General features: G+C 36.5%; 1 protein-coding gene and 1 non-coding gene across 3 annotated transcripts in view; one reads left to right on the top strand and one right to left on the bottom strand.

The window, feature by feature from the left end:
- LOC145686288 (putative tubulin polyglutamylase TTLL2) overlaps positions 1 to 25,718 on the top strand; it is a 192,843-nt gene that overhangs the window by 153,392 nt on the left and 13,733 nt on the right. For both annotated transcript variants that reach the window (XM_081759424.1, XM_081759423.1), the window contains exons 4-6: positions 7,163 to 7,266; positions 9,458 to 9,608; positions 14,510 to 14,786. In XM_081759424.1, coding sequence (XP_081615550.1) covers positions 7,163 to 7,266; positions 9,458 to 9,608; positions 14,510 to 14,786 — 532 coding nt within the window. The remainder of the gene's footprint in view (positions 1 to 7,162; positions 7,267 to 9,457; positions 9,609 to 14,509; positions 14,787 to 25,718) is intronic.
- TRNAR-CCG (transfer RNA arginine (anticodon CCG)) lies at positions 22,122 to 22,193 on the bottom strand. Its single transcript has one exon. It is a non-coding gene; the product is annotated as a tRNA-Arg (tRNA).

The following is a 25,718-nucleotide window of genomic DNA, read 5'->3' as shown; positions in this document are numbered from 1 at the left end:
GAGCCATTACCGGTTTAAGAAAGATTCGATTAGAGCTATTACATTTAAATATTGATAAGTTAAGTTAGATAAGCATATCGTAAAACTGTCATTTTTTTTCAAATTTCGGCAAACTTTAGAGCACATGTGCGACCGGAAGATATAAACCGATTTATCTATTTTTTTCCTCGTTTTTAGTCTCCCCAATTCGAAACTTGTTCCCGGTATTACTAGTTGAAAAAATATTCACTTTTTTCTACCCGCCCTAGTATGCTAGTATAAGCTACCCAAATTTTATTTCATTTGAAACAAGTTGATATGTAAAGATAACACCTACAAGTATGCTCAATATTAACAGCAATATTATGTCAGAATAGCTATGATTCGTTCATAGCATCTAGTGTTTTACCCTGTTTTCTAAATGTTCATTAGTAAACATTCTATGGAGCATTCCATAAATCAGTTCACTGAAATTAAAAGAGATATGTCATCGGATCTTGGTGAGAATGTAATGCGTAATGACATTTCTTTGCAAATCTTTTAGGAATAAGGTAATTATCTTACAAAAGATGTTCAAAATGTTTATCGCTTGGTTTACACACATCCGTCGATCGACTTTCGTCTTCTTCTTTAGCTGTCAACCCGAAGATTGGTTTGCAACAGCTTTCAAGGCCTCGCAATCTTCTGCTGGCATCCAATGTCCTCCAAGATCAAATAGCTGGGGCATCCAATGTCCTCCATTACTTTCTTGATGAATTCTTATCGTGGTCGGCCCCTGACATTAATCCTCTCTATTGTACTCTCGATTATGGTTTTAATAAGTACATCGTGTCTCAGAAAATGACCTATATAGGTGGTTCTTCACTTCCTCAGTATTCCCCACAAGCACTGCTTGGCCTCTCCAGCCTTCCTCAAGACCTCTTCGTTGGACACTTTGTCAACCCAGGGAATTTTCAACATACGTCACTAATATCAGTACTCGAATCCCACTGCGAAGGACGTTGCGTGACAATGATGTCTCCGTGTCCCATGCAAGTTACGGGGAAAATCCCACACTTCATCATATGCTCTTGTAAACATACAGGTATCATTGCCTTCTGTTTGACGATTAGACCCGTGTAGTTCATACATTTTGCTAGGCGTGTCATTTTCATTACTCGTTCCTGTAGTTTGAAGGGCAAGGGAATTATTATGTAGGGTTGCAAACTCCGCACACCTTTGGTGTATCTCGAGAACGGTTAGAGATATCGCTTTCGAACAAACGCTATTAGGATTCTTGAACCTTGCATAAACTTTCTATGGTGTTTCCAGCATTACGTCATATGGGCACTTTTCCTCCTATGGCAACTGCAACATTTTCCATTTTTTACCTCTTTGCTGTGGCAACCCTGTTACTCACTGGATGCTGTGCGTTCTCTGGTTTACTCTTTCGGTTACTCCTTTTCATTCTGTAGTATTATTTTTCTTGCCTTTTTGCTAGTTTTGCTCTACGGACATTTTAATTTCTTCATCTTTGAAGCTTTATAACTTCCTTATTTGGCAACACTGACAAGTGCGGTTTCGCTTGTTGGTATTCACATTCTGTACTAATTCTTTTGATGGCATAAACTCCTATATGTTCCATTTTATAAAAATACAACTTTGTACTGTGCTGGCAACACTGTTGAGGTGGTAACATTGTGTTGTACCTCAAAAGACATCCCCCTTCCACACGTATCTGGATCCACCACATTCTTGTTAATATCTCTTCTTGTTTCCGATTTATTCAGTGCTGTCCAACATTAGTGAACCACCCTACACAATTCAATAGTTCTTTTAATTGTCACTCGAAGAGATTCTAAAGTTTCTTTGGATGCAAAGGTGTTGCCTGGACGCTGAAGAATTTCGAAAAAACGTATCAATATATTGTGAGGTTTGTCTCCTTTCCGAAGTCCTTGTATTGGGCGTTTGGAATTCAATGCGTCGGAAACTTGATTTTTGTCTTGAGTGAAACTCCAGTGAGTGAGTCTTGCTAACTCCATTTCTTCGCTGCTTTCGAAGCTGGAAACGCCAAGTTCTCGGTAAAACTTCATACCTGTTGCTACTGTTCTACTGGAAAGCTGTGTGGCTAATTTTACACTCATCTTCTGAAATCCCTTAGGGTTTATGTGAGAGGAAGTTAATTTTGGAACTACTCTCTTATAAGTGTGTGATTTAGTCTGGGAATCTTATAGTTTTCCGTAGTAATCAAACCGCACAGAACAACCATTGTAAATTACACTTCCAACTTTTTCCTAATACATTTGATGATATAACAAATGTCTCCCATAGCAAAAATTTGCCTATTGGCATCGCAGGGATTAGAAATAAAATCCCTTATATTGCCTAAATTTCCTGATATTCCTACATTTTTCCAACCCTTTTTGTTTGGTTGACTTCCATCGCATGTGAAAAGCTACTACCCCGACGTTATTATTTTCTAATTGAATAATAACTTGTAAAATTATTTTTGCAAGTGTATAACCATCAGTGGCATTTTTGCTTAAGTAGATTGCGATGGGTTGCACCCACTATTTCATAAGAGGAGCGAGAAAAAACACTAAAGCATGGTCGCCTAAAACATTCTTATCTTCTTCTCTAGTGAATTCACCCATGTTTACGAAACTATCGAAATTACATTTGCGAGAATTGTGTCTAATATCCTCACTTAATTTTTCACTTCATCAAATATCAGAACATAATTACGACCATTTTCGTCACTATCTTCCATGTCCTTAGCTATGAGGATTTATGCCATAATTACACTTCAGACCGCGCAATAATTTACGTAATAAAGAAACGGAAGGCGACGGTAACAATTGACGTTTCGCACAATATTCATACCCTTTTCTCGATTTTATTAAAAAGAGCAAACTCCAAAATGAATTCTGATACATAGCGCATTCCGCATCTTTTTTTATTAATTCTTCTTTGTCATGGTACGAACGACAAGTTTTTGTTTGTCCGGTAGTCTTTCTGTTTTGTATTGTTTTATAATAATTCGTAATTTTTCAATTTCCTTGACGTGATCACGTCGCTTCTTCTGGTTTCGAACGAGCACTATTTTAATCATTTCACTTATCTACGAAGATGCATCACTTCATTTGCTAGGTTATTTGAATTACTCGCACTTGTGCTACCTTCAGCACTATAAGGTCCTGCTATTGCACTGTCTGGTTCTGGGTTCGAAATTTCTTCCGATTTCTTTCTCTTTCGTGGAGAAGGGGGCACCGACGTTTAGCGGGGTTTTTCGTTTACGCGGATTGAAACTTAAATACCTTGGGATCCCGGGAAGATTATGCTGCACAGCATTTGGAGTTAGTTTGCACTTGTCACGCTTTATTTCCACTGGTTTCCCATCTACTGTAAAAGAATCTACTTTCACTAACATGTCATCACTGAAATGTATATCACAGACGCAATCATTCAGGATTAACGCATGGTCACTTCTAGGCATTTTTCTGTTTCACTCGCCTAAACAATCTTTTGGAGGTCTAAAAATATGCCTACCATCGCCCTTAGTATGTCCTGACTTACAACCTGGCACAAAACAACCTGGCATAATAAAAAAAAAACTTATTTCAAATTGTTGAAAAAACTCACACAAAAACCTCACCGGCACTAAAATTACAAGTAGATATTTACTTTGTTTTCCCTCCGTTTTCACCAAATGAACGGTGCGCCGCGTGGTGTTGGAATTTGGAACTACTTGAGTTTAACAACGGGATTTTTATGGAAAGTCCACCACTTTAGCAAACCACGTATATTAAATACCAGAAATACCAGACGTAATGTAGCAACCATGGAGATGAGCATCCTAGAAATTTTTTTTCGGGCGCCCATGAAGAGAGCGTATATTGGAATACAAACCCTGAGCAATAGCACTAATGCGAATATTGACCCCAAGTGTATGATCTCTTGAACAGAACCACATCTCACAGTCAGAAGGAAATAAGTAATCTAATTAGAAACTGTAAAAATTAAAATCGGAGCTCCTTACTTCAAGATTGGAATACTTTCTGTCTACAAAGAATTAGAGGTTTATTAGTCTATTAGTCTATAGACTAATAGAGTTTCCGTCTCATAGAGTTTCCTCTAATAGAGTTTCCGTCTATTAGAGGTTTTCGATGTTTGTGAGAATGCTGTCTACGGCACAGATGTTAGTGGATCTACGTAGGCGTTGGGCATACGGTATGAAGTGGATCAATTCTACTTATTAATTCACTTTGAAATATATGCTCCTTCATCATATTACTGATATGTTTCAATTCAAATTGGTTATTCGGTAAGAATAAAAGAAATATACTAAAACATGCGCGCCGAGTACGTGGGTGCTTCGAGGCTCCAGCACCCCCACAAATAATTTTATGGATGTGGGTGATAGAAACAAAACAAAATAAATATTTCGCATTTGCCATTATCAAAAAATAATAAGAAATTAAAATATTGAGATGGAAGTTAACATTTCTAACCTCTAAAACATAATTCTTTGTTTCAAATATGTTTGTGCAAAGGCAACCACCAAGCAACACACACTTAAGTTAGTCACTTTCTAGTTTATGTTCACAACAAAATCTTTGCAAGTTCTTTCTGCAATACCATTAAAATTATTTGCTTTTATGAAGATTTTTTTCATTTTAATTTGTATGAATGTGGTATTAGGGTCTATCTTTTAGTAACATGTTCATAATATAATTGCCTCTTGTAAACACTGTGCATCATATAAGTTGTTTAAAGTATACACTTAATGTTACGATTACATGTGTTGAGAATGTTCATTATAGTAACTTATCCTTAACGTTGGACTCAGGTTTGAACCCGTTTCTCTTGCGTTTAAGTCAGCCGTGTTACCGACTGATCGAGGACAGCCCCAACTTATCGTTCTAGTACCGGTATATTTTACTTTATCACAACATAGTCCTTTATGACAGTGTTGATAAGAGATTTTAACTAAAACGAGATCAATCAAAAAATATCGAGACTCTCCTGAAATCATATAATACGTCCCGCCATTGATATGCACTCACATAAATTTTGGAAAGTCGGCGCCGTTGTACCAAAATATGGAGCTTTTGCTATGAGGTGAAGTACAAACAATATTCACGGCACACTTGCGAAAACATAAGTTAATATGCTTGTTGTTGGAGGGTTATTCAAAAAGCGCGCCGTTTTTGTTACATCAAATTATGAACTTTATTTTTTTCATAGCACTAACAAAATTCATAAACATGTTCAACATACATTCCGATTTCATGAATGGTGAATAGCGTCGGGTATATGACCTCCTCTACTGCGCTGGCATGCAATAACTCTGTTCGTGAAATTCGCTATTACTGCCTGACAACTTTTCACTTGAATTTCCTTTAATTCACGGGTGGAACGAGGTTTGTTGACATATAGATCTACCAATGATTTAAGTGTACCCCAAAGAAAAATATCACAAGGAGTTAAGACGCATGACCTCGGGGGCCATTGCTGGTAAACATTACGTGAAATGCGGCGATCCAGGAACCGCTCTTGGAGCAATTGGATTATTTCGCGCACAGCATGGCAGTTGGCATCATCCTCATGTATCCACAACTCCTAAATGTCCATTCCATCGAAATCATAGCACGGTATCGGTTTCCATTAACTGTTACAGCTTGTCCTGCTTCATCTTCAAAAAATAAGGGCCGATGATGGATTATGCCGGCTCGCCCAAAAGCCGCATCAAATTGTCACATGTCGTGGATAGTAAAGTGCTCCATGGTTAGACACAGACTGAAGAAATGCGAGAAATTCAGAGGCGACAATCGGAATGTTTGTGGGTAGAGCAACAATACAACAATGTTGACAACTGAGAAACAAAAATTTGCCAAATAATCCAAAACCGGCGCGCTTTTTGAGAAACCCACTTTCTCTCTCTCTCTCTCTCTCTCTCTCTGGATTGTACTGCACTTATTTCATTTGGATACTCTCGTACAGACCATACGTTAGTGAAGACTTTTGTTAAGACAATGAAGAAAAATGAACAATGGCTTTAGTATCTAAGGCAAAAGTTGCCACAAATGATAGTTGGGAAGTTCAAGGAAGGTTCATTTATTGGGTCAAAACGATACTTAATAGAAGAAAAGTTTCTTAGGCTCCCTGAATGAGGTTGAAAAGAGGGCATAAATTTCATATACGTAAAAACTTAGCAGAAGACCATAAAACTTCGTAGAAAACAAGATAAATAATCATTATGTGCAATTGCTTGAGAAAATATCTAGCTACCGTAACATAAGATGCAACATGTCATGTCACTGAAAGTAGATTTCCTTCGCAGTCATTCGGATTTTTTTTCCAGTCAACTTTGAAACTATATTTAATAAACATAGATATTTCACTCGTCAGTCCAATCTTAATGTTTTAACACTACGTTACTGTTGCTGGAACTTGAAATTGGGCTCATTATCATATACACATGAAAGCAAGCGTTGATATTCGTTTGTTTGACACTATTGTCGTGTGAATTGTTGGAACTAGAAAAGATACATTGGCGTATATAACAAACAGTTGGATTGACAAGTAAATACTGTATACATTGCGTATATTTCTCTTTCTTTTATGTGTATGTACTCAGTATGTATGATAGCCGTGTAATAGTAGGTATATTAGTTACGAAAACATTTTTTCCTATTGTAATGTTGTATTGCAGTTGTACTTAGAACTTATTGTACAGTCAGCGACAAAATTTCTTTCCGTTTGGTAAAAACTTTTGGAAAATATCGGTGGTATTGTTCGAACCTACAACGGTAGTATGGCTGGAACATACACAAAATTATATTCCTTTGTATTTGAATTGTCCTTCCATTCTAAAGTTATTTACGAAACTAATTTCATCAAACGGAAAGAATTTCGTCGTTGACTGTACAACTTATACTTTTGTATATCGTCCAAATTATAACACTTTCGTCTAACTTTTTCATGTATGTATGATTTATGGAGCATTTTACTCGAAAAACTGTTAAAAAGTCAATTTTTTGACTAGGTTCTTATAAGGTAAACGTCATTGAAAAAATGGATTTCACCACACATCAGTGCTACTGATGTTATGATACGATATTTGTTCAAAGTTTCACTGGAAAGGGAAACGTTGAAATTTTGTAACTTCATTTCATTTATATTAATCATTTCTTTGTTTCAGTTTACAAATCGTATTCCAAGAGGCTCTAGCATTTGCAGAAAGGATTGCTTGGCTAGGTATTTGCGATGTATGAAGAAAGTATATGGATCAATTTATGATTTTAGGTAAGTATTTGATTTTGAATTCAGAGAATTAAGGGATTAAGGGAAAATTATCTACCTTCTGTACGCGTTGAGGTATTCTGACCAAAGACTGCGCTACAACAAATTCGCTGTTACAGCCTAGGATATACATTAGGGTATCCCTTAAATAAGATAATTTCGAGTTACGATACGCATACCCGATACGCATTCTATGTGACCGTAAACACGCATTGGAGAAATAGCAGCTCCCTACGAGAACGTTAACCCGTGCCGACTTGACGACAGTCTTGAGATGACGTTTCCACATTGTAATATAATTTAGAAAATCCAATCATGATAACGGAGAAATCAAAAGAGATAGAGAAACGAAACTTCGCACGAATCAACTAGAGAAAGAAGGACACCTGCCCGTGTATTGATGAACATCACCGGATGAACAGTGTTACCAACGCAAGAGAAAGTAATATATATTTTTAATAGAATGACCTAAATTGGATATTATTATTGGAAGAGTATCTTTCTGAAAAGCACCCTCCGATATATTTTATTTCTGCACCATTATTCCAGTTTTCTCCAGCCCCACTCCTCTCCAAGTTGCCTCACAGTTTCAAGGTTACTCCTTTTCGTCTTTACTATCATGTTTCTCGTTCAACAAATCCCTCGATAGAAATTTCACAGTGCAATCTGTGAATTTGGGGTCCCGATGCGCAAAGCATATACCGTAGCCTTTTGACCTTCTCGTCTTTCACGACGATTGCGATTGACAACGTATCCTTTCTCTTCTAGGACACGAAATCCAATGGTCATGGTTATTCTATGGTCCATTGGTCATTCGAAGTCACACTTATACTTGGATAAGGTCCGTTGTGCGACTCTGTGAGAGACTCTGCAGCAATTTGTTTTACTTCAATACCTTGCACTTTCAAACGTGTTTTTCTATTTTGTTATTGTCGCAACTTAACGAATTTAGAAGCGTGGCCATAGATTTTCTGATGTAGGTTGTATTAATATTTTGACCAGTTGTCCGTTTGCACAGGGTTATCGTAAAGAGCTGAGATTTGTTCTATCTTCTTTTATTTAACAATAGCTTTCATACAATATGCTACTTGACCCCCGGTTCCATGTGCAAATTTTGAGCTGGACCCTGCCGGGACCCTGCGAGTGCCCCAGGGACACAAATTTTTCAGTCAAAGGTGTTGTGCTCCCCACACAAATTTGATATGTATTCGCTGAGTTTCCTTACTTGACAGTTTGCGAGAAATCTGACCCGGAATCTGACTTTGTATAGTATGGAGCTCAATTTCTAACTTTTCATGCTTATATCTCAGCAACGGTTGTGATCGAGGATATATCCCTTTTCGTGTTATGTTCTTTTTGGACAAGGTATCCAACGGCTATAGTCTCGACTCGAAGTCAGAGTTACACTTGGATAGGTTCCCTCGTTAGTACGAATATACTCGAAATTATTTAAAACAAATTTGGAAATGGTTTCATCAGATTTTATAACCCCGAAAACATGGGTTTATACTCTTAAATCACTCAAAAAGTGTCAGTAGTTCCCGAGATAATGTGGAAAGTGTTATAGCAGCCACCATATTGAAAAATGGCTGCCAAAAGATAACGAACAGGATAACAGATGTCTACCTACGATTTTATTCTTATTCGGTCACTGTTTATCTCATTCGAGCAATAAAATTCTCCGGACCTATAAATTTTTACGGGGGTATAGGCTGGGGACTGGATTATTAACCTATTTGATTTAGTTTGCCTTTCCGATGCTTACTTCACGAAAAATTTGCTATTTGTACATATTGTCGGAATTGATGTTTTCTATTTCTTTCATTTGCTTCGTGCACATTTTGAAATGAAATGTTAGTTGATATTAAAAGATAGGTGTTAGACGATAGATACACCCTGCTCTTCTGTTTCCAAACCAGCCCACATAATAATGGTGATTGGATTGGATAGCATACAATACAAATAGCAAGGCTTTGTTTCAAAGAATGTGACTTTCTTTAAAATTATATATATATATATATATATATATATATATATATATATATATCTTAAAGATCCAGTTAACTAGTACAAGAAAGTTACTAAAACAAAAATTTACATTTGCGTAAGGTTTAAGAGAAGTAACAGAAGATAAACTTTATAACTGTTGAAAAAGAGCATTTCTGTTGTTTAATTGTTTCGTTCTTCTTTTCAGCCCAGTTGCCTACAATCTACCTGTTGAGTACACAAAACTTGTTGCTGAATATACTAAGAAGAACAATAAGGATGACATGGCTACACGAAAAGATGTTTGGATCTGTAAACCCGTAGGACGGAGTCAAGGACGTGGAATATCATTATTCAGGGTAAGTTAATTACTATTAATCACGAAGAATGTGATTCGTAAAAGTACATAGTTGACCAAGGGAAACAAAGTAATTTTGAATATCCTTTTAGTTGTCGATTCCTTACGTATTTCAAATGATGATTTATTACTTGATTTGTCTCTAATGCTACAGTGCAGAAAGTTTCGTTACTGTAAGCAATTGTTTATGTTCTTTTACACATCTGAAACCAATATACGTATAGACACAGTACTCATAATACTGTACACTGATAGCAAAAGTTAAGGAGGAGATAGATAAAGTAACATCAAATATTGCGTAGTCGGGGGAAATGAATTAAAGTCCAGCAGTGTCTTGCCAGAGGTCTCCTACTTGACACCAGGACTAAGACGTTGCATAGAATGACATCACCATGACTGTAGTGTCAAATGGGCGTACTATACCAATACAAAGCAACTGAATGAAAGAAACGAGACAGCGTGTGTCGGAGAGCTGTTAACTTGTTATGTGGTAGTGTTATTCACAACAACATGGCCTGGCGACAACATATGGGTGACTACACGAGAGAGAATCGTCGGGAAACTGGAAGATGAATGAAATATGACGAATGTGGCTCAGAAGTTTGGTATTGCTACAGCATTGTCTCACATACATGAGCAGCATTCCGAACCACAGGCAATGTTGTGCAAAGGAGGAATCGTGGTTGACCATGATCAATTACATCAGAGAATGACTGCTACATCCTGAAACAGGCAAGGAAGGACCAATGTCAAACAACACGCGCGATTGCAAAGACATCTTAAAAACCTAAAGACACCAAATCTCACACTCCACAGTGTTTCGTCTTCTGCATGAGAATAGTCTCTTTGCATCCGCACATCGCTAGCATTGTTTGCGGTGGTGCCGAGAACATCAGGAGTGGATCAAAATAGAGTAGGGCTGCATCTTCTTAGATGAAAGCAGTTTCATCCTGAGTAATGATTCTGGATGTACACTCATCTGACGATGAATGTCGAGCAGATTGTTTTGGTAGTTCGTTGTTCTTTAGTGGGGAGATATAATGCTACTTGCACATACTGACTTCTCCATTTTTGAACGCGATATATTTACCGGTCAACGTTACTGTAACATTGTACTTCTTTTCCACGTCATATTTTAAGAGGTGTAGTCTGCTTCAGGTTCTTTATGGATAACAATGCACGACCGCATCAAATCACGCAGGTGCGGAACTCTTGCAACAAGAGGATATACACGAATGGACTGGTCAGCCTCCGATTTCAATCCCATCGAGCACGCTTGGGAAGCTATAGAAAGACTTCTTGCAGTACATCTAGTTGCACCAATGATCATCCAATAGTTGCAAACAGCGCTGGTGGAGTAATACAACTACATACCTTATAATTCATTACTAACTTTGTAAGCAGGATGGGAGCCATTGTAGAGCATGCATCGTTGTTCGTGACCACACACCCTTTTAACAACCACTTCACTCCTTTCGTAAAATCAGGGGAAGGCATTATGAGTCGCAGTGCTTTCAGTGTAAGTTATTGACACTATATAGAAGTTTGTTCTAATTATGCGCTTCTTTCAGTTTCTTACTGTTTCAAACTGTGCCAACACTTTCTATGTATAGTTCAAGTTTCACCAATCTATGCCCCTTGTAAATGACATAGCATGCAAAACTTACTTTCGTCTTTAGTATTGGTACACCAATAAGCTCATAGAGCAAGGTTCAAGTTTACAAAAATACAGAAGAGAGAAAAGTTTTCTTTTATTAGTTAAATATGACAATTAGACCCCCTAATCGTTGCATTGAAAACATCGGGTAAACTCCTATTACTAAAACATTTGGAGTTACGGACAAATTTAATTTCCTAGATATAAACATATCTTTTCCAATTTTTACCTAAATAGTTTGCTGTTTTCTTCACAAAATTATTGTACAGTTTCACTTGCAGTATTTTTCTTTTTTCTGACTGTTTTATATGTCATTAATAGGTTTCTATTGTGTGTATATTTTAATGCATTTCACGTATTTCTCAAGTAAAATTGGAAACATTTTATTAATTGTTTGTTCCCCAATTTATTAGATGTTCTTCATAATTATCTATAATGCTATCAAAGTATCCTTCTTTATGTTTAATAATTGTTACAAAAGTTTATAGTTAGTCTGTTCGAGTTAGTTGTAGTAACTGAGATTTCCACAAATACATACACATTCCTTATTTCAATTAATTCTTGAGTAGATTTTGTAAATAAAATTTAACCTACAGGATGATTTTAAAAATATGAAAACATAATAAATAGTAAACGCTGCAAAATAAAAGCAAAGGTGCTATGTAGATGGGGAATAGAGATGAGAGAAAATGTTTGAGGACACATCACAATCACGTTCTGTCGCAGGCAGCCACCTGCAATTTTACGCAACTGTCTTTAAATAAAAACCATATCATGCGATGATATTTTCGTAACAAATTCTTGTCACTGAACTAAAATTGAATAGTAGTGTTATTTTTGCTTAAGAGTTAATCATTACGAAGGTATGACTAGTTCTTTGTTACGTATTCAACAAAAGAAGTTCGGGTTGCCATATTTCAAAAATGAAAATCCGGGACGCTACTAAATTACGAGAATCTTTGAAATGCTTAAAATGAAAAGAAGTGTTATATACTAATTTACTTTGTCCCATTAGGTAGAGTTGTTCAAGTAATATGTAATCACATTTTTAGTCAGTTTAGTAGACATTCTTCTCCCTAGTTAAGCAAACGTGAGCAGATGATTTACCCCTTCCCCCTTGGTAAGCATTTTTTTATTCCTTAGAATCTGTTATGTTTCGTGGCTTTCAGTCTGTTTTAGCTCATTCAAGGTATGATGTCTCCTTTTACACGTTTTGTCTGTTCGCGCTGTATACTTGTTTTTAGAACTGTTAATTCATTGACAATATCTTCTGACGGCTTTTGTTACCTTCAAAGAACTTCTTTCGTTGACTTTTTACTTTATTTCTGTTATTTTTTAACAAACAACTATTCAACAACTCGCATGTATGCTTACGCCGGAAGTTGAAGATAATAATTATATACCTAATCCTGTGAAAAAAAGGAAACTATAATATTCCCTTCCTTTCTTCTTCGCTGAAATCCGGGACATTTAGGCATTCCGAGAAATATTTTCGGGACGCCGGGACGCGTATCTCGATTCCATGACGGTCCCGGATTTTCCAGGACCAAAAGAGGTTGATGGTACGATAAGGACACCCACTGTTACAGGACATGTTCAATGTGTTTCCATTAACGTATTACATAACATAATAAAATCTATTTGACAGTAGAAAGAATCACACACTAGAAGCTTCAATTTTGTCCGGTAGTTGTCAACAGCTGGAGGATGTTTGCTGCCTTCCAATAGCGAGATATGGAACTTCTGCTACCTTTGTTTCTATATAGAGGAAAATGGCATATGGGCAGCTGCTGTTAGGGTCACCCTTACCCAGTGGTGCTGTTCAGCCGGTTTGCACCGGTTCTCTAGAACCGATTGTTAAAATATTTCCAGTTCGCAGAACCGTTGTTATAGCCAGACATAACAGTAATTTTATTAAATTATACAGGAACAGTAAATTTTATTTTAATTATCTTTGTTTTTAGAAATTCTTTCACCTATAGGGTTAAACATATGATCTCTCAAAACAAAGTATAAGCGTTTATTTCTTATTCTCAAATGTTAAGATATCAAGAATGAGAACTGGTATCACATGTATGTAGTGGTGAGAGTTATTTATATTTGAAATGTAGACATATCATTATCAACAATTGTCGATCCATTGCTGGATTAAAGTCTTTCCAACACTTTTCGACAGCCATCTATCTTGCAGGGGTGGATCCAGGGGGGGAACGATCGGGGAAACTTCTTTTATTTGTATATATAAATAAAACCCATCCCGGAGTTTGGAACTCTTAAAAGTAGCTCTAAGCAGCGGTATTACAACCCACCGCCCCCCCCCTCTTCAGAAGTCCATTCTGGATCTGCCCCTGCTATGTTCGATAATTCATTTCCAAGATACTCGCAGTGCTACCTAATTTTGTCACAGCACCTTATATTAGGATGCCGTGTAGTCTTTACTTGTCACTTGTGGTATCCACTAAAAATTTGCTTTTGTCTACCTTGTATGATTTGTTTCCTAACAGAGTTATATCTATTCATCTTCTCTCTCTCTCTCTCTCTCTCTCTCTCCCTCTATATATATATATATATATATATATATATATATATATATATATATATATATATATATAGATATATAGATATATATATAGATAGATAGATAGATAGATAGATAGATAGATAGATAGATAGATAGATAGATAGATGCAAAACCGGTTGATAAACAATTAGAATGACATGACACCACTGCCGTTACCCGATTGAAGATGTTAACAGACCCGACATCATTAACGAACCCGTCCGAAATAATAGCTTTAGCTATCTATTGCAAAGAACAGAGTTCAAAAATTCGCTTTCGTTCAAGGGATATCGTGTGGACGATCCTAAGCACTGTTACCAGGTAAAGTATTAACTCATTGACTCTAGTAATGAAGTCGGCCGAGATAATCGTTCTAGATATATGTTGCAAGAAAATATAATTTAAAAATTCGTTTTCTTTTAAGAGTTATCCTATGGAATAACGCACATACAATAAGTTCCACTTAGGTGACCTAATAACGAACATTAAACTATATATATTTTGTTTCTAATTCGTTTATGATAACCATGATAATTCGTACAGTTGCTTTACTTTTCAGTGAAGCCGACGTTTGTTGAAATATCGTACAGATGAGGTCCTTTAGACTGTGTCTTCAATCTAAGTGTCATTTAAATTGGATGTTTTCTTAGAAATAGTAACCAATATACGTGTATTTATATTACAGGAATTATCAGACCTCAACTACAACACAGATGCCGTTGTGCAGCAGTACGTCTCAAACCCTCTTCTCATTGGAGGATACAAATTCGATCTTCGCCTCTACGTTTGTGTGCCTTCGTACCGTCCCTTGACAATCTATATGTACAGGGAAGGATTGGTGAGGTTTGCTACGGCCAAATTTGATCTCTCGGATTTAGAGAATCTCTTCTGTCATCTGACTAACACATCGCTCAATAAGTGGGGAAGTGGATACTCCGAACTGAAGGATAGGGTTGGATCAGGTCAGATATTTTGTTATTATTATTATTCTCAATTAATAGAATAGAAGTAATAGTAACTGATGTTAAATATTACTGCGAACAAAATTTCGCCCGTCCCATTCTATGTCTTCCATATTTGTGCAAGGAATGACCAACTTGTTTTTCTTGTAGCAAAAACCTACATATTCCCTTTGTTCAAAATAAACAGAATAAAATCATTAACTTCTCTCCTTTCTAACTCTTTCAGAAAAAAATAAAATAAATCAAAATAAAATAGCATACAATAAAAATGAAAATTAAATATTCAGCTTTTACCTTATTCAGCATATTGATTTTTTCTCTTCCTCCACTCCTCGGAACTAGGTTTCTAAAAATACGCGTAAATATATATTTGCTTATTGTGCATCGATTAGCATCCAATACAAATAAGCAAATAAAAAAGTAAACTCTGGGAAAGACAGTAGAGAGGATCATGCGATATATTTCTATGTACGAGATTTTTGTAGAAAGTGCTTGTCATCGTTAACTAATTTCTTTAAGTTAAACCTCTCTGTTTTCAGATAACGAATATTTCCCTTATTTAGCGATAATTTTTATCTTATTATCGCTGCTACTAGGTAGTGATCAGTGTCACAGTCAACTCCTCTAAACAACTGAACATCAGTTATGCCAGATTGTCTTCTTCTATCTATTAAAACGTGATCAATTTGATTATGTATTTTCCCGTCTGGTAGGGTCCAAGTATATTTATGAACATCGCGATGGTGGGAATTTTGTATTCTTCACGATAAGGTTTCTGGATGTTACAAAGTTTACAAGCTTAACACCGTTATCATTACTTTCCTTCTGCAGACTTTCGTTCCCTATAATCAGTTTGAAAATATCCTCTTGTCCTATTTTCGCATTCCGTGTTTCAAATCTCGTTCATTTTATTTTGCTGAGGTCGTGCAGAGTTATCAGCTTTGATAAGAGGCTTATGTGAATTTTTCTGAACAAGTACCTCTTTCTACAGGATGAGGTTGTTAGCTTCATGCCAAACCCCTGAGCTGGATTACCTCCTGTTGTCGTCTGTCTGCGACTGTTTATTGACTATATTCGAAGCTAACCTCTGTATCTAGAAGTCTTCTCCTCGATCTGCAACCTGAGGATGCACCATGCCGTGGTGACTGAAACTCACGTTGCATGGATCCAAATGTATGAAATTATAAAGAGACATTGTCAGTATTCTGTATTTCATTATCAATTGTACAATATTGCACAAGTCAGTTTTTTGTTAAAATCCAAAAGGGATAGATAGATACTTGGTTAAGTCGATTTTGTTCATACTTTGTAAACAAAATTTATTTTCTCACAAAATTTTAAAAAGGATAGTCAATTGATAGGGGGGAGAAAGTTCGTATGACTTTCTAAATAATAATAATAATAATAATAATAATAATAATAATAATAATAATAATAATAATAATAATAATAATAATAATAATAATAAAATACAAAATACAAATTGATATAATTCATTTAAAAAAATGAGCAAGGATGGTAGGGTGAATGCTTTCTGGACGATGGCTTTTCAGAACGGCTGTAACGATGCTGTTCAAGCAGGATTACTCATAACTCAGTTTATCCAGGTAACACAAGTGTGACTGTATGGGTAAACTGACTTACGTCAGTCTGCATTTCACAAATTTATATTTTATTAAAAGTCCTATAATGTAATCACCCGTTTGTGTAAGAGAAGTTCAAAGGGAATGGTTTGCTAGTGGGGAAAGGTACGTTAACAAAATTTTCTTGAAACAGATTAAGCGATTTTGTTCATATTTCATAAAACAATATTTCATTAAAAATCCTATAATATGACATTAACTAATTTCTTTAAGAACTCTTCAAAAAGAGAAATTGTTAGAAAAACTGAAGTTTTGTTTATATGATTCTCTAAAATGGCTCTAGTGATTCGCCAACAATACTACTACTTGGGATAATCCATTCCTCTCGGGAAAAAGTTCAGAAAGGGTCATTTATTGGTAGACAGTGTTTTTGGATAATGGCTATAATGACTTTGTTGGTATGTCAGGAGCATTTCATTGAAAATAATATAGTAATACTCAGTTTAATAAGAAGCTCTAAAGAGAATGTGGTTTGAGCAGTTTGTTCATATTGTTCTCCAGAAATAGCACTTGAAACTATTTTTTGTAGTTTGTTGAAGTTTAAGCGTCCCCTTTTTACACCGAGAAGGAAATTTATGGTGAAATCAGAACCATAGTAATGAGTTCAATACTCTTCAACCGGGAGCAAGGGGAGGCTGCTAGAAATTAGACAATTGGGGAGGGATAGAGGTCTTTTCGTATCACGAATAACAATTTTATTATCCTGTAGTCTACCAGAAGATTTTTTTTGTTGTTGTTGCGAAATTTTAAAATAGAGTTGAGTTCAGTTGATTTTGAGTTTAACGTCCCTTTCAGCAGAGAGGCTATATGAGATTGGACTTACTGATTGACATGGAATCCGAACCACATGAGCTCCTGCTAGGAATCGAACCTGGGTCTCCCACGCCAAAGGCGCGTACGCTAACCACTTAACCACGAAGGAGTTCATTCTAGAATAGAAATAGTATACAATAGGAATTAGATTTTTTCAATGATTTTTTAAAAAAACGACTCAGAAATGATTTTCTTCATAGATGGTAATTTGAAAAGTCCTGAAAATATATTTGTTTTAAATTTGTCTTGAAAATTTATTTTTCAACCTAATCTTCACTTACATTAATGCACTTGCTCTATGTTCAAAACCCTTTATGCATTCATGGAAACAATTTCTTCCAGCGTGCAAAATACTCTTCCCATGATACTTTATCCTCTTCGTCTGAAGATAATGACTTTTTTCAGTTTTGAGAAGTATAAATGTCTGAGAAAGCAAGATGTATAAGCAGATGTGATAACTTAATCAACACACAATTCTGTATTCCCATCAGGAATAAAACCCAGGACTCCAAGCACCAAAGGTGGGATGCTAAAGTTTCGGATGCATGTAGAAGGATAAGGCATATGTTAGTACATGTTTACTCTTATGAAGTAATTTTCAAGCCTTCAGGGTTCATATTATAATCCTGCATCGAATTTCAGGGCAAGGAAGCATAAACTGGTTCATTGTAACTTTTACCTCAAAATAACTCGATTTCAATAACGATCAGCTCACAAGACCAGACTTTATATATCTTTAACCCTTTCACTGGGGAAGGCGACGGAAAAAAATTTCCCTAACCTGCGAATGTCGATTATAGTCGACGTGTTAGAATTTGTCTGTATCTTGGTTTCGTCGATTGTAGTCGCCAAAGGTTTTCTGTGTGATTTCTATTGTTTATCGAAAACAATAGAACACACAAAAAAAATGAACGGTACAACTTTGGCGACTACTCTCGACAAAGCCAAGATACGGACAAACAAATTTTAACACGTCGACTATAGTCGACATTCGCATGTTAAGGAAATTTTGTTTCTGTCGACAAAAGTCGACTTCCTCTGTGAAAGGGTTAATAATGTCAAATCCTTACAAGAAAAAGTTAAATGCCTAAATATGCAATATAAAGTGAGATTACATATTTTCTTCCGAATTTCTCAAACATTTTCCAGAATAAAACCTATAAATGTAACACAAATCAATAAAAAATAGAAAGTTTCGTTTTAAAAATCCTTAGTATAATTAATATTTTAAAAGTGTCTCAAGTGCATCTTTGTCATCTTTGCCTAAGCATCCTCAAATCAATAGAATATTTTTTCCTCACTTTTTCCTGCCTCTTTTCTTAAGTATTTCTTTCTATATACACTTAAGGTTCTTAACAATGTGCAAGATAGCTAATGATTGGATGTCTTTTCAACCCTGTATCTACTCGCGTTAATTGGAAAGAGAAGAAATGTCTTTACAAGAGTATCATGTGTCCTTCGTAAAAGTAATATTTACTCTTAAATTCCTTACTAGTTCTCATATCTACCGCACTTCCTTCTCCCGCCTTGATTAAAGCTTTGTTCTTGGAAAGATAGATTTGTACTCTACTAAAATAAATGCCGCCTTCCTTCCTTCTAAAATTTCAGTGGCGAAATTTTATTGCTCTTCCTTGCGGGTATCTATGTTATATAAGAATAAAACTTCAAAAGTCGAAGTACTTATGTGCAATTGTAAACTAAATTAAACCTTTTTTCACATCATTTGTTTCCAGATTCATATAAAGCGGTAAGCTTCAGCAGGGAACACATCATATCTTTTGGATCAATGTTCGTGTTGGTTGATAGGATTATACTTGTTTGGTGTATTTACGTTTAGCGTCTCTTTCAAACACCAATGTTACATTGACGGGGCCCGTTATAGAATACCAGAGCTTGTATCGAGTCAGTTACCCTCATCGAGAATAGCAACACATGTGCAGGGAATACATGGATTAGCCCTTGACCACAAAAGAACACAGAAGTGGACGAAAAGTTTAGGCACCATTCTCTACTTCACTTTCTTGTTTATTTTAGCTTAGTAGTAAATTGTATGGATTAAGGAACTTGTTTGTTCAACGACGAAAAATAAAAAATCCACCAGCAGATGATACCTAAGACAGTTATGATTGTTATTGCTAATATCTTTTATTAAGGGCACCCTTCCACTATCCTCTTGGCCCATCAAAGGCCTTTCATTTTCCGACTCTATGCGACCTATTCGTATTTATCCTGATATCCACATTGTTCACTCATCATTGATCTAATTCGCGATTTGTTCTGGTATGAGTATATAGAGTGAAGATGTGTTTGTATCCTTTGTTTCATTCACCTGAGCAAATTAAATAACAATAAGCAAATTCAGTCATCAATTTGCGCCTTATCTTATGTGGCTATTACTAGACATCACGCCCCACCACCACCACCACACACACTCCTGGGCGAAATTATTTACATAGTGATTTTATTCCTAACTGAGCTTGGAATAGGACCTTTTGGAGGCTGTAACTTTAGCTGACTAAAATTCTCCTTGGTCCATGACACATCCTTCTAAATTCACCTGATATGAAATGAAAATGAAATCTGTCAGTTTTACGTTCCGCTCTTATGCCGTGAAGGCTCAAGGGTGCGGTAATTCACCTGGCATTTTCACCATTACTTGTTTTTAAAGAATTCAATATCTCTGATACGCAATATTCCTTGAGTACGGTTTTGATTAAAACGGATGGTTCTTGCATAAATTACACATTTTAAATACGTTTTAATTTCTCGTAAGTTCCAACTAACTTTCTCTCAAGCTCACTCCAAAATTTCATTGACATGCTTTGTGTCATAACTCCACTTTGCGAGCTCCCGTGTAGACGTGGTAGTTAATTTCTGACAACCCTATACGAATGTACTACCGTATGTTGGTTTTGAAAACTTATTTTCCTTTGCCTCATAATGGAGAGTTCTTCATCGATGTTTCACAACATACAGAAGATTGTAGCATGCAACTCAGTAGTTGCACGCAATGATAACAATCGCAAATTAAGTACAAAGGATGCATCTTAGACTATCCTCATAAACACGAAAGAACAGTTGCATATTGTAATGGCCTTGCTTCAAAACTGACACTATCTCTATAACAGATTGGGCTTTCCTTATCTCCTAACTGTTCAATGCTAAAACCTTTATTGTCTTTAAGTTTGGGTTCTAGTTTATCCCATCAATTATAGTCAAGGTTGATCATTCCACATTTCGCCGGTTACACGATGCAAAGATTATAATCTCTTATGACTGCACAAACCTATTGTTGTAATCCCAGAGGAGAAGATCTATTCGTGTAAATTAGTCTTATAAAAGGTTATAGTATGATACTTTTTCTCATTTTTAAACTCATAAGCACGTACAGTACAACACGAAAAATCGTACAAAAAAAGGTGAACAAAAACTTAAGAATAGAAGAGAAAGAAATGCAGATGTTTTATTAAACGCTTGCAAGGACAGGGTTTAGAAGTAAATGTAGAGAAAACTAAGAGCATGGAAGTTATGGATGCATCAAAATATCAAATAATGCTTTCGACAAATTGAATACTTTCAAAAATCTAGTATCAATATTAACAGAACAAAATCACATCAACAAAGAACTCAAATGTCGACTAAAAGCAGGGAATTCGTGCTATTATTCAGTTCAGGGGCGGATCCAGAGAGGCGATCAGCCCAATCTCCCCCCCCCCCCAAGAAGAAACTTTCTTATTTTATATATTTTATCGTATAAATAAAACCCATCCAAGAGTTTGACGCTCTTAAAAGTAGCTATATTGTGTGTTTCAGATGACAAGCAGCATGACCTTGAGTAGGCTTCACGCGGCGTCCAATTGGCTTTGAGCGGTGTTGATAATTCGCGACAAGCAGTTCTGCACGCTGACTTCTCGCGCTTCTGCGAATTTTAACAATACCAGAGGCGCTTGTTAGAAATATTGTATTAGCACATTAACTGGTCACTTTAGGAAGTAGAGAAAAGAATTACGAACACATACATGAAAACTTTAAAGGTGTGTCGTATGATTTATTCAAATCGTCAGTTATTCAGACAACCATGAGCCCAATTCGTTTTGCTTCACTGCTCACAAGTTTAACTTGAAATAAAATCTTACTTTTCCACTAAAACACAAACTGTTTTAATGCTCATTTTATTATGGGTGAAATGTATAATTCTGCAAGGAATAAAAATTTTCATGTCCATCTCCGAGATTCGGTCCCTCGTCCTTTGGCTCAGCAGTTCGACACGTAGACAACTAGACTAGTTGTCGTGTAACAGCTTGCAGGAAAATTGGTTTGAACTGCACTAAGGAAATTGAGGGCATTGATTACAATGGTATACAAATTTTGATCAAGGCCGTGCTTATGTTGGTTTTTCGTCGGTTTCTTAATGATTTGCACCCGCTGAACACGAGTATGGCAGTTATTTTCCCGTAATGTCAAAATTTGTGATAATATAAGCATATCAGATTTTATTAAAACAGTAACATATTATACAATTGTATCTTATGAGAACATTGAACTACAAGCATAACACAAACATTGTAGTCGTGCTTCTGTTGATTTTTCATTGGTTTCTTAATGATTTGCACCCGCTGAACACGAGTATGACAGTTATTTTCCCGTAATGTCAAAATTTGTAATGATATAAGCATATTAGATTTTACTCAAACAGTGTTATATTATACAATTGTAAAATGAAATGAAATGAAATCTTGAAGTTTAACGTCCCACGGTTATGCCGGTTAGGCTAAAGGAGACGGTGATAATGAGAGATGAGTGAAATGGTGGAATGAAGAAAGTGGGAGAACCCCGAGAAAACCCACGAGCACGGTGTTTGTCCACCACAAAGTCCACAAGGCGCGAGCTGGGATCGAACCAGGGACCCCAAGCACCGGAGGCGAACGCTCTACCACTGAGCCACCGCGCCCCCTATTATACAATTGTGTCTTATAGGAACATTGAATTACAAACATAACACACATTTTGGACATCAACTTTCTGGGTAACAAAAATGTACATAACAATATATAAATACTAAAATATATGAATATTACATTTCTTATAAAAATTATATAGGGCCTACAAACGTACTTGAGATTGGAGGAAAGTGTTCATCAAGTACTGGAATTCCGTAGTCAAAAGTGAAAGTTAGTGGTTCTTTTCCTTTTGTGGGAAACGTTCACTTCGTCATGGACCCCCAAATATAATCACCCATCATTGCACAGTCCCGCCTTTCTTGGTATCTGCTTTCCATTACCTCAATATGCTTATGGAAACGTTTCCCTGCTCTTCGCTAACATCATCTTAATTCTCTCTAAATAAATCCAAGTATGAATGTAGCATATGTAATTTTAGACATTCTACATCCCAATGCTCGATATTGATCAATGTGTGTCTTAACTTGGTGTTCAAACACTTTACTTCGGCTATGCACAAGAAATCCCGTCACCAATTTATGAAGGGCCTCCCAAGCGTTTCTTTCCAACTCCGTCATTTTTTGTTTAAGTGGAACACTATTAAGCATGACATGAATCTGAGGCCCTGTGAAAATGCCAGCCAGAACTTTTGCCTCTGATAAAGCTTGAAACATTTGTTTGATACATTGTAGAGCAGGTGAATTGCGATCCAGAGCTTTCACAAATTGTTTTGCCTATCCCAGCTTAATATGTAATGTTGGCATGAGAATCTTCTCCCTGGGCACTAATGCTCCATTTATCACATTATGTGTTCCTGGAATAAGCTCCGTTCTTTCAGGCCACACGGTTTGATCATAATGTTGGTTAGTTGTCCGACTGTCCCACAGGCATAAAAAGCAGGAATATTTAGTATAACCACTTTGCAACCCAAGAAGAAAACCAATAATTTTGAAATCCCCACACACGTCTCATTGATGTTCCTTATATTTTGTTTTCTCCAACATCAGCTTCACACTTGAATAACTCTATTTGATCAATTTACAATTCTGCTATGTATCTTTAGAATCTATTCTCTGTTTCGTACTCCGAACAATTATCTTGAATAATAAATGCGATACCACCTAGCGAGTATCAAAGTAAAAGGACGCAAATTACTCTGCATAAATCAGTATAGGAGAAAAATAAAACATGCTTATATCATTGAAAATATTGACACTATATAAAAATAAGTGCCAGATTCGTGTTCAGGAGGTCAAAATACATAAAAATTCATCAAGAAATAATAATAAGCAAAATTTTGTATACCAGTGTTATAGGTGGATTGAGGCAACTACCATGTGCTCCCATGTATACATAATTTCGAAATACTTTATCCTTAAGTATTACAATGATGAATTGTTTCTACAGTACAGTTAATAACGGATCAACATATCTTATTACACTTAAAAGAGGAAAATACAGATTTACAGAATATTTCCGATTGTGAGCGTTGGATTGTGGGTTCGAACCTATCATCTTTGGTTTACTGTTTCCCGAAGATACTCGAAGTTAAACTTAGGAAATGTTTGCCTCAAACGACCAATATTACACAGTCCAAGTTCAAAAACTAGTTCTTATAGCAACTATAGTGATTTCCTAATTAAATTTAATTTAGAGTTACCCCGTGCCGTAAGCGTCGGTGGACCATCGATAACTAGCGACCTCTCGCCAAAAATTGATGGTCCCACTGCAACAATCCGCGGTGGCCCCACTTCCGTTTTGAAAATTATATCACTAGTGGGCCACCGGCGGCAGACACGCGACGAAATGCCGATGAATTACAAAATTACTCCACCAAAATATGTTAAATAGCCTATATGCATGATTCATTTACATTGAGAGAGTCTAAAAAGCACTTACAAAATATATATAAAGTTATCCCGGAATGGCGCGAAACAGCAACCTTGTTATGTAGAAGCATGGGTTACTCTTGACCCCGGAGCTCAGTTTAGGAACATTCGTCAGGAAAAACAAATATATAATAATAAACGCATGCACATGACTGGCGATAAGTTGTTTCGGTCCCTTCGCCGATTCTCCGCGACGAATGGAAAGACGGACCGATAAGACGTCATTGCCGCCACGTGGTGGTAACTGCAACACTTCTACTCTAGATGTCTGTTTCGACTCAACGAAATCCTGCCGCCAGGGACACTAGCGGCAATCTTTCGATGCGTCTCTATATCGACGATCGACATTTACCGGCAAGTGGGCCATTAGATATTGGCGACGTTAACGGCATGGGGCCAAGTTTCATCTCACAAATGTGAGACATTCTATTTTTGGCATAAATTTTAATTCGTGTCCTCTGTTAGGATACGCATTTTAATAAAAATGGCGTGACAACAAGCCAGTCCGCGCATGGCACCCTAAAATGTTATAGGAGGGGCTATCTTCATGGTTACTATATATTATGTTTGTTATTTCTGTTTGTATACATTTCGTGAGTCAGAGGGTGCCCCATCCTGCCCCCTTCGGGTGACCATGAGTCAGAGGTAGGTGAAAGGGTTAACTAATAAAACTCATTTCAAACAGTTAAGCCATTTTTTGTTCTCATGGACGACGTCTTTTTCATTTATATCCTATGCAGATAGATACAGATTAATAGCATTATTACCGTCTTATCATGTATTTCATTTTACCATATACTTTTCTCAACGTTTAAGTCCTTTAGGCTAAAAAAGACGGACGATTCATGAAAATAAAGTAAAATTTTAATGGATCCTTAACGGGAATTGAAACCGCGAATATCAGACCCAACAACAAACATGCTAGGCATTAGATATTAAAACAAAACTGACTTACCGAACGTTCCTCAGTAACTGATTTTTTTTATTTTTAACTGTTTTACTCGGTTTTATAGTTTTAGCAGTACCTCTTTAACAACAGGTGCACGAACACAGAATTATCACAGGTTGGTAAAAAGGCAAGCCTCTCCCAGCGAGATTAGAACCCGATACCCCGTACACCAAAGGCACACAGCTAACCACTAGACTATCTGTGTAGGGTACACAAAGGAGCAGAAATGCATAAATATATATTGCACATTCCGACGAAACGCAAACGTCCCAATGAAAGCAATATTAAAGGAAAAATGGAAAAACTTAGTGAGCTCTTGAAAGAGCTCGAAGGTCACCTGGGTATGAAGACAAATCTTTATTCAGGTATTATTATCTCGTATAATCGCCGTTAGCTTCGATGACGCAACTTAATCTTTTTGGCAATCAGTTAACCAACTTAGCGTCATATTGATGTCCATGTGCTATTTCTTCCCACGCGTCAGAAACTAGCTTCCAAAGTGCGTCAGCTGTCCTTAGTTGGGGGATCAGGCCAATCTTCATGTAGAGTTCTTGTAACTTCCGCCCATAGATTTTCCATTGGGTTCAAGTCAGATCCTCTTGGAACCTAGTCGACTAGCTCAACATTGGGTTCCTCTTGAAACCAGGCTTGAACTAGATTGGAATTCCGTATTGAGCTATGATCTTGTTGAACTTCTA

The sequence above is a fragment of the Thermobia domestica genome, chromosome 5, assembly GCF_964235325.1.
Source record: "Thermobia domestica chromosome 5, izTheDome1.hap1.1, whole genome shotgun sequence".
Classification (NCBI taxonomy): domain Eukaryota; kingdom Metazoa; phylum Arthropoda; class Insecta; order Zygentoma; family Lepismatidae; genus Thermobia; species Thermobia domestica.
The sequence above is the reverse complement of the archived record's forward strand: the minus strand, read 5'-3'. Positions and strand labels throughout refer to the sequence as shown.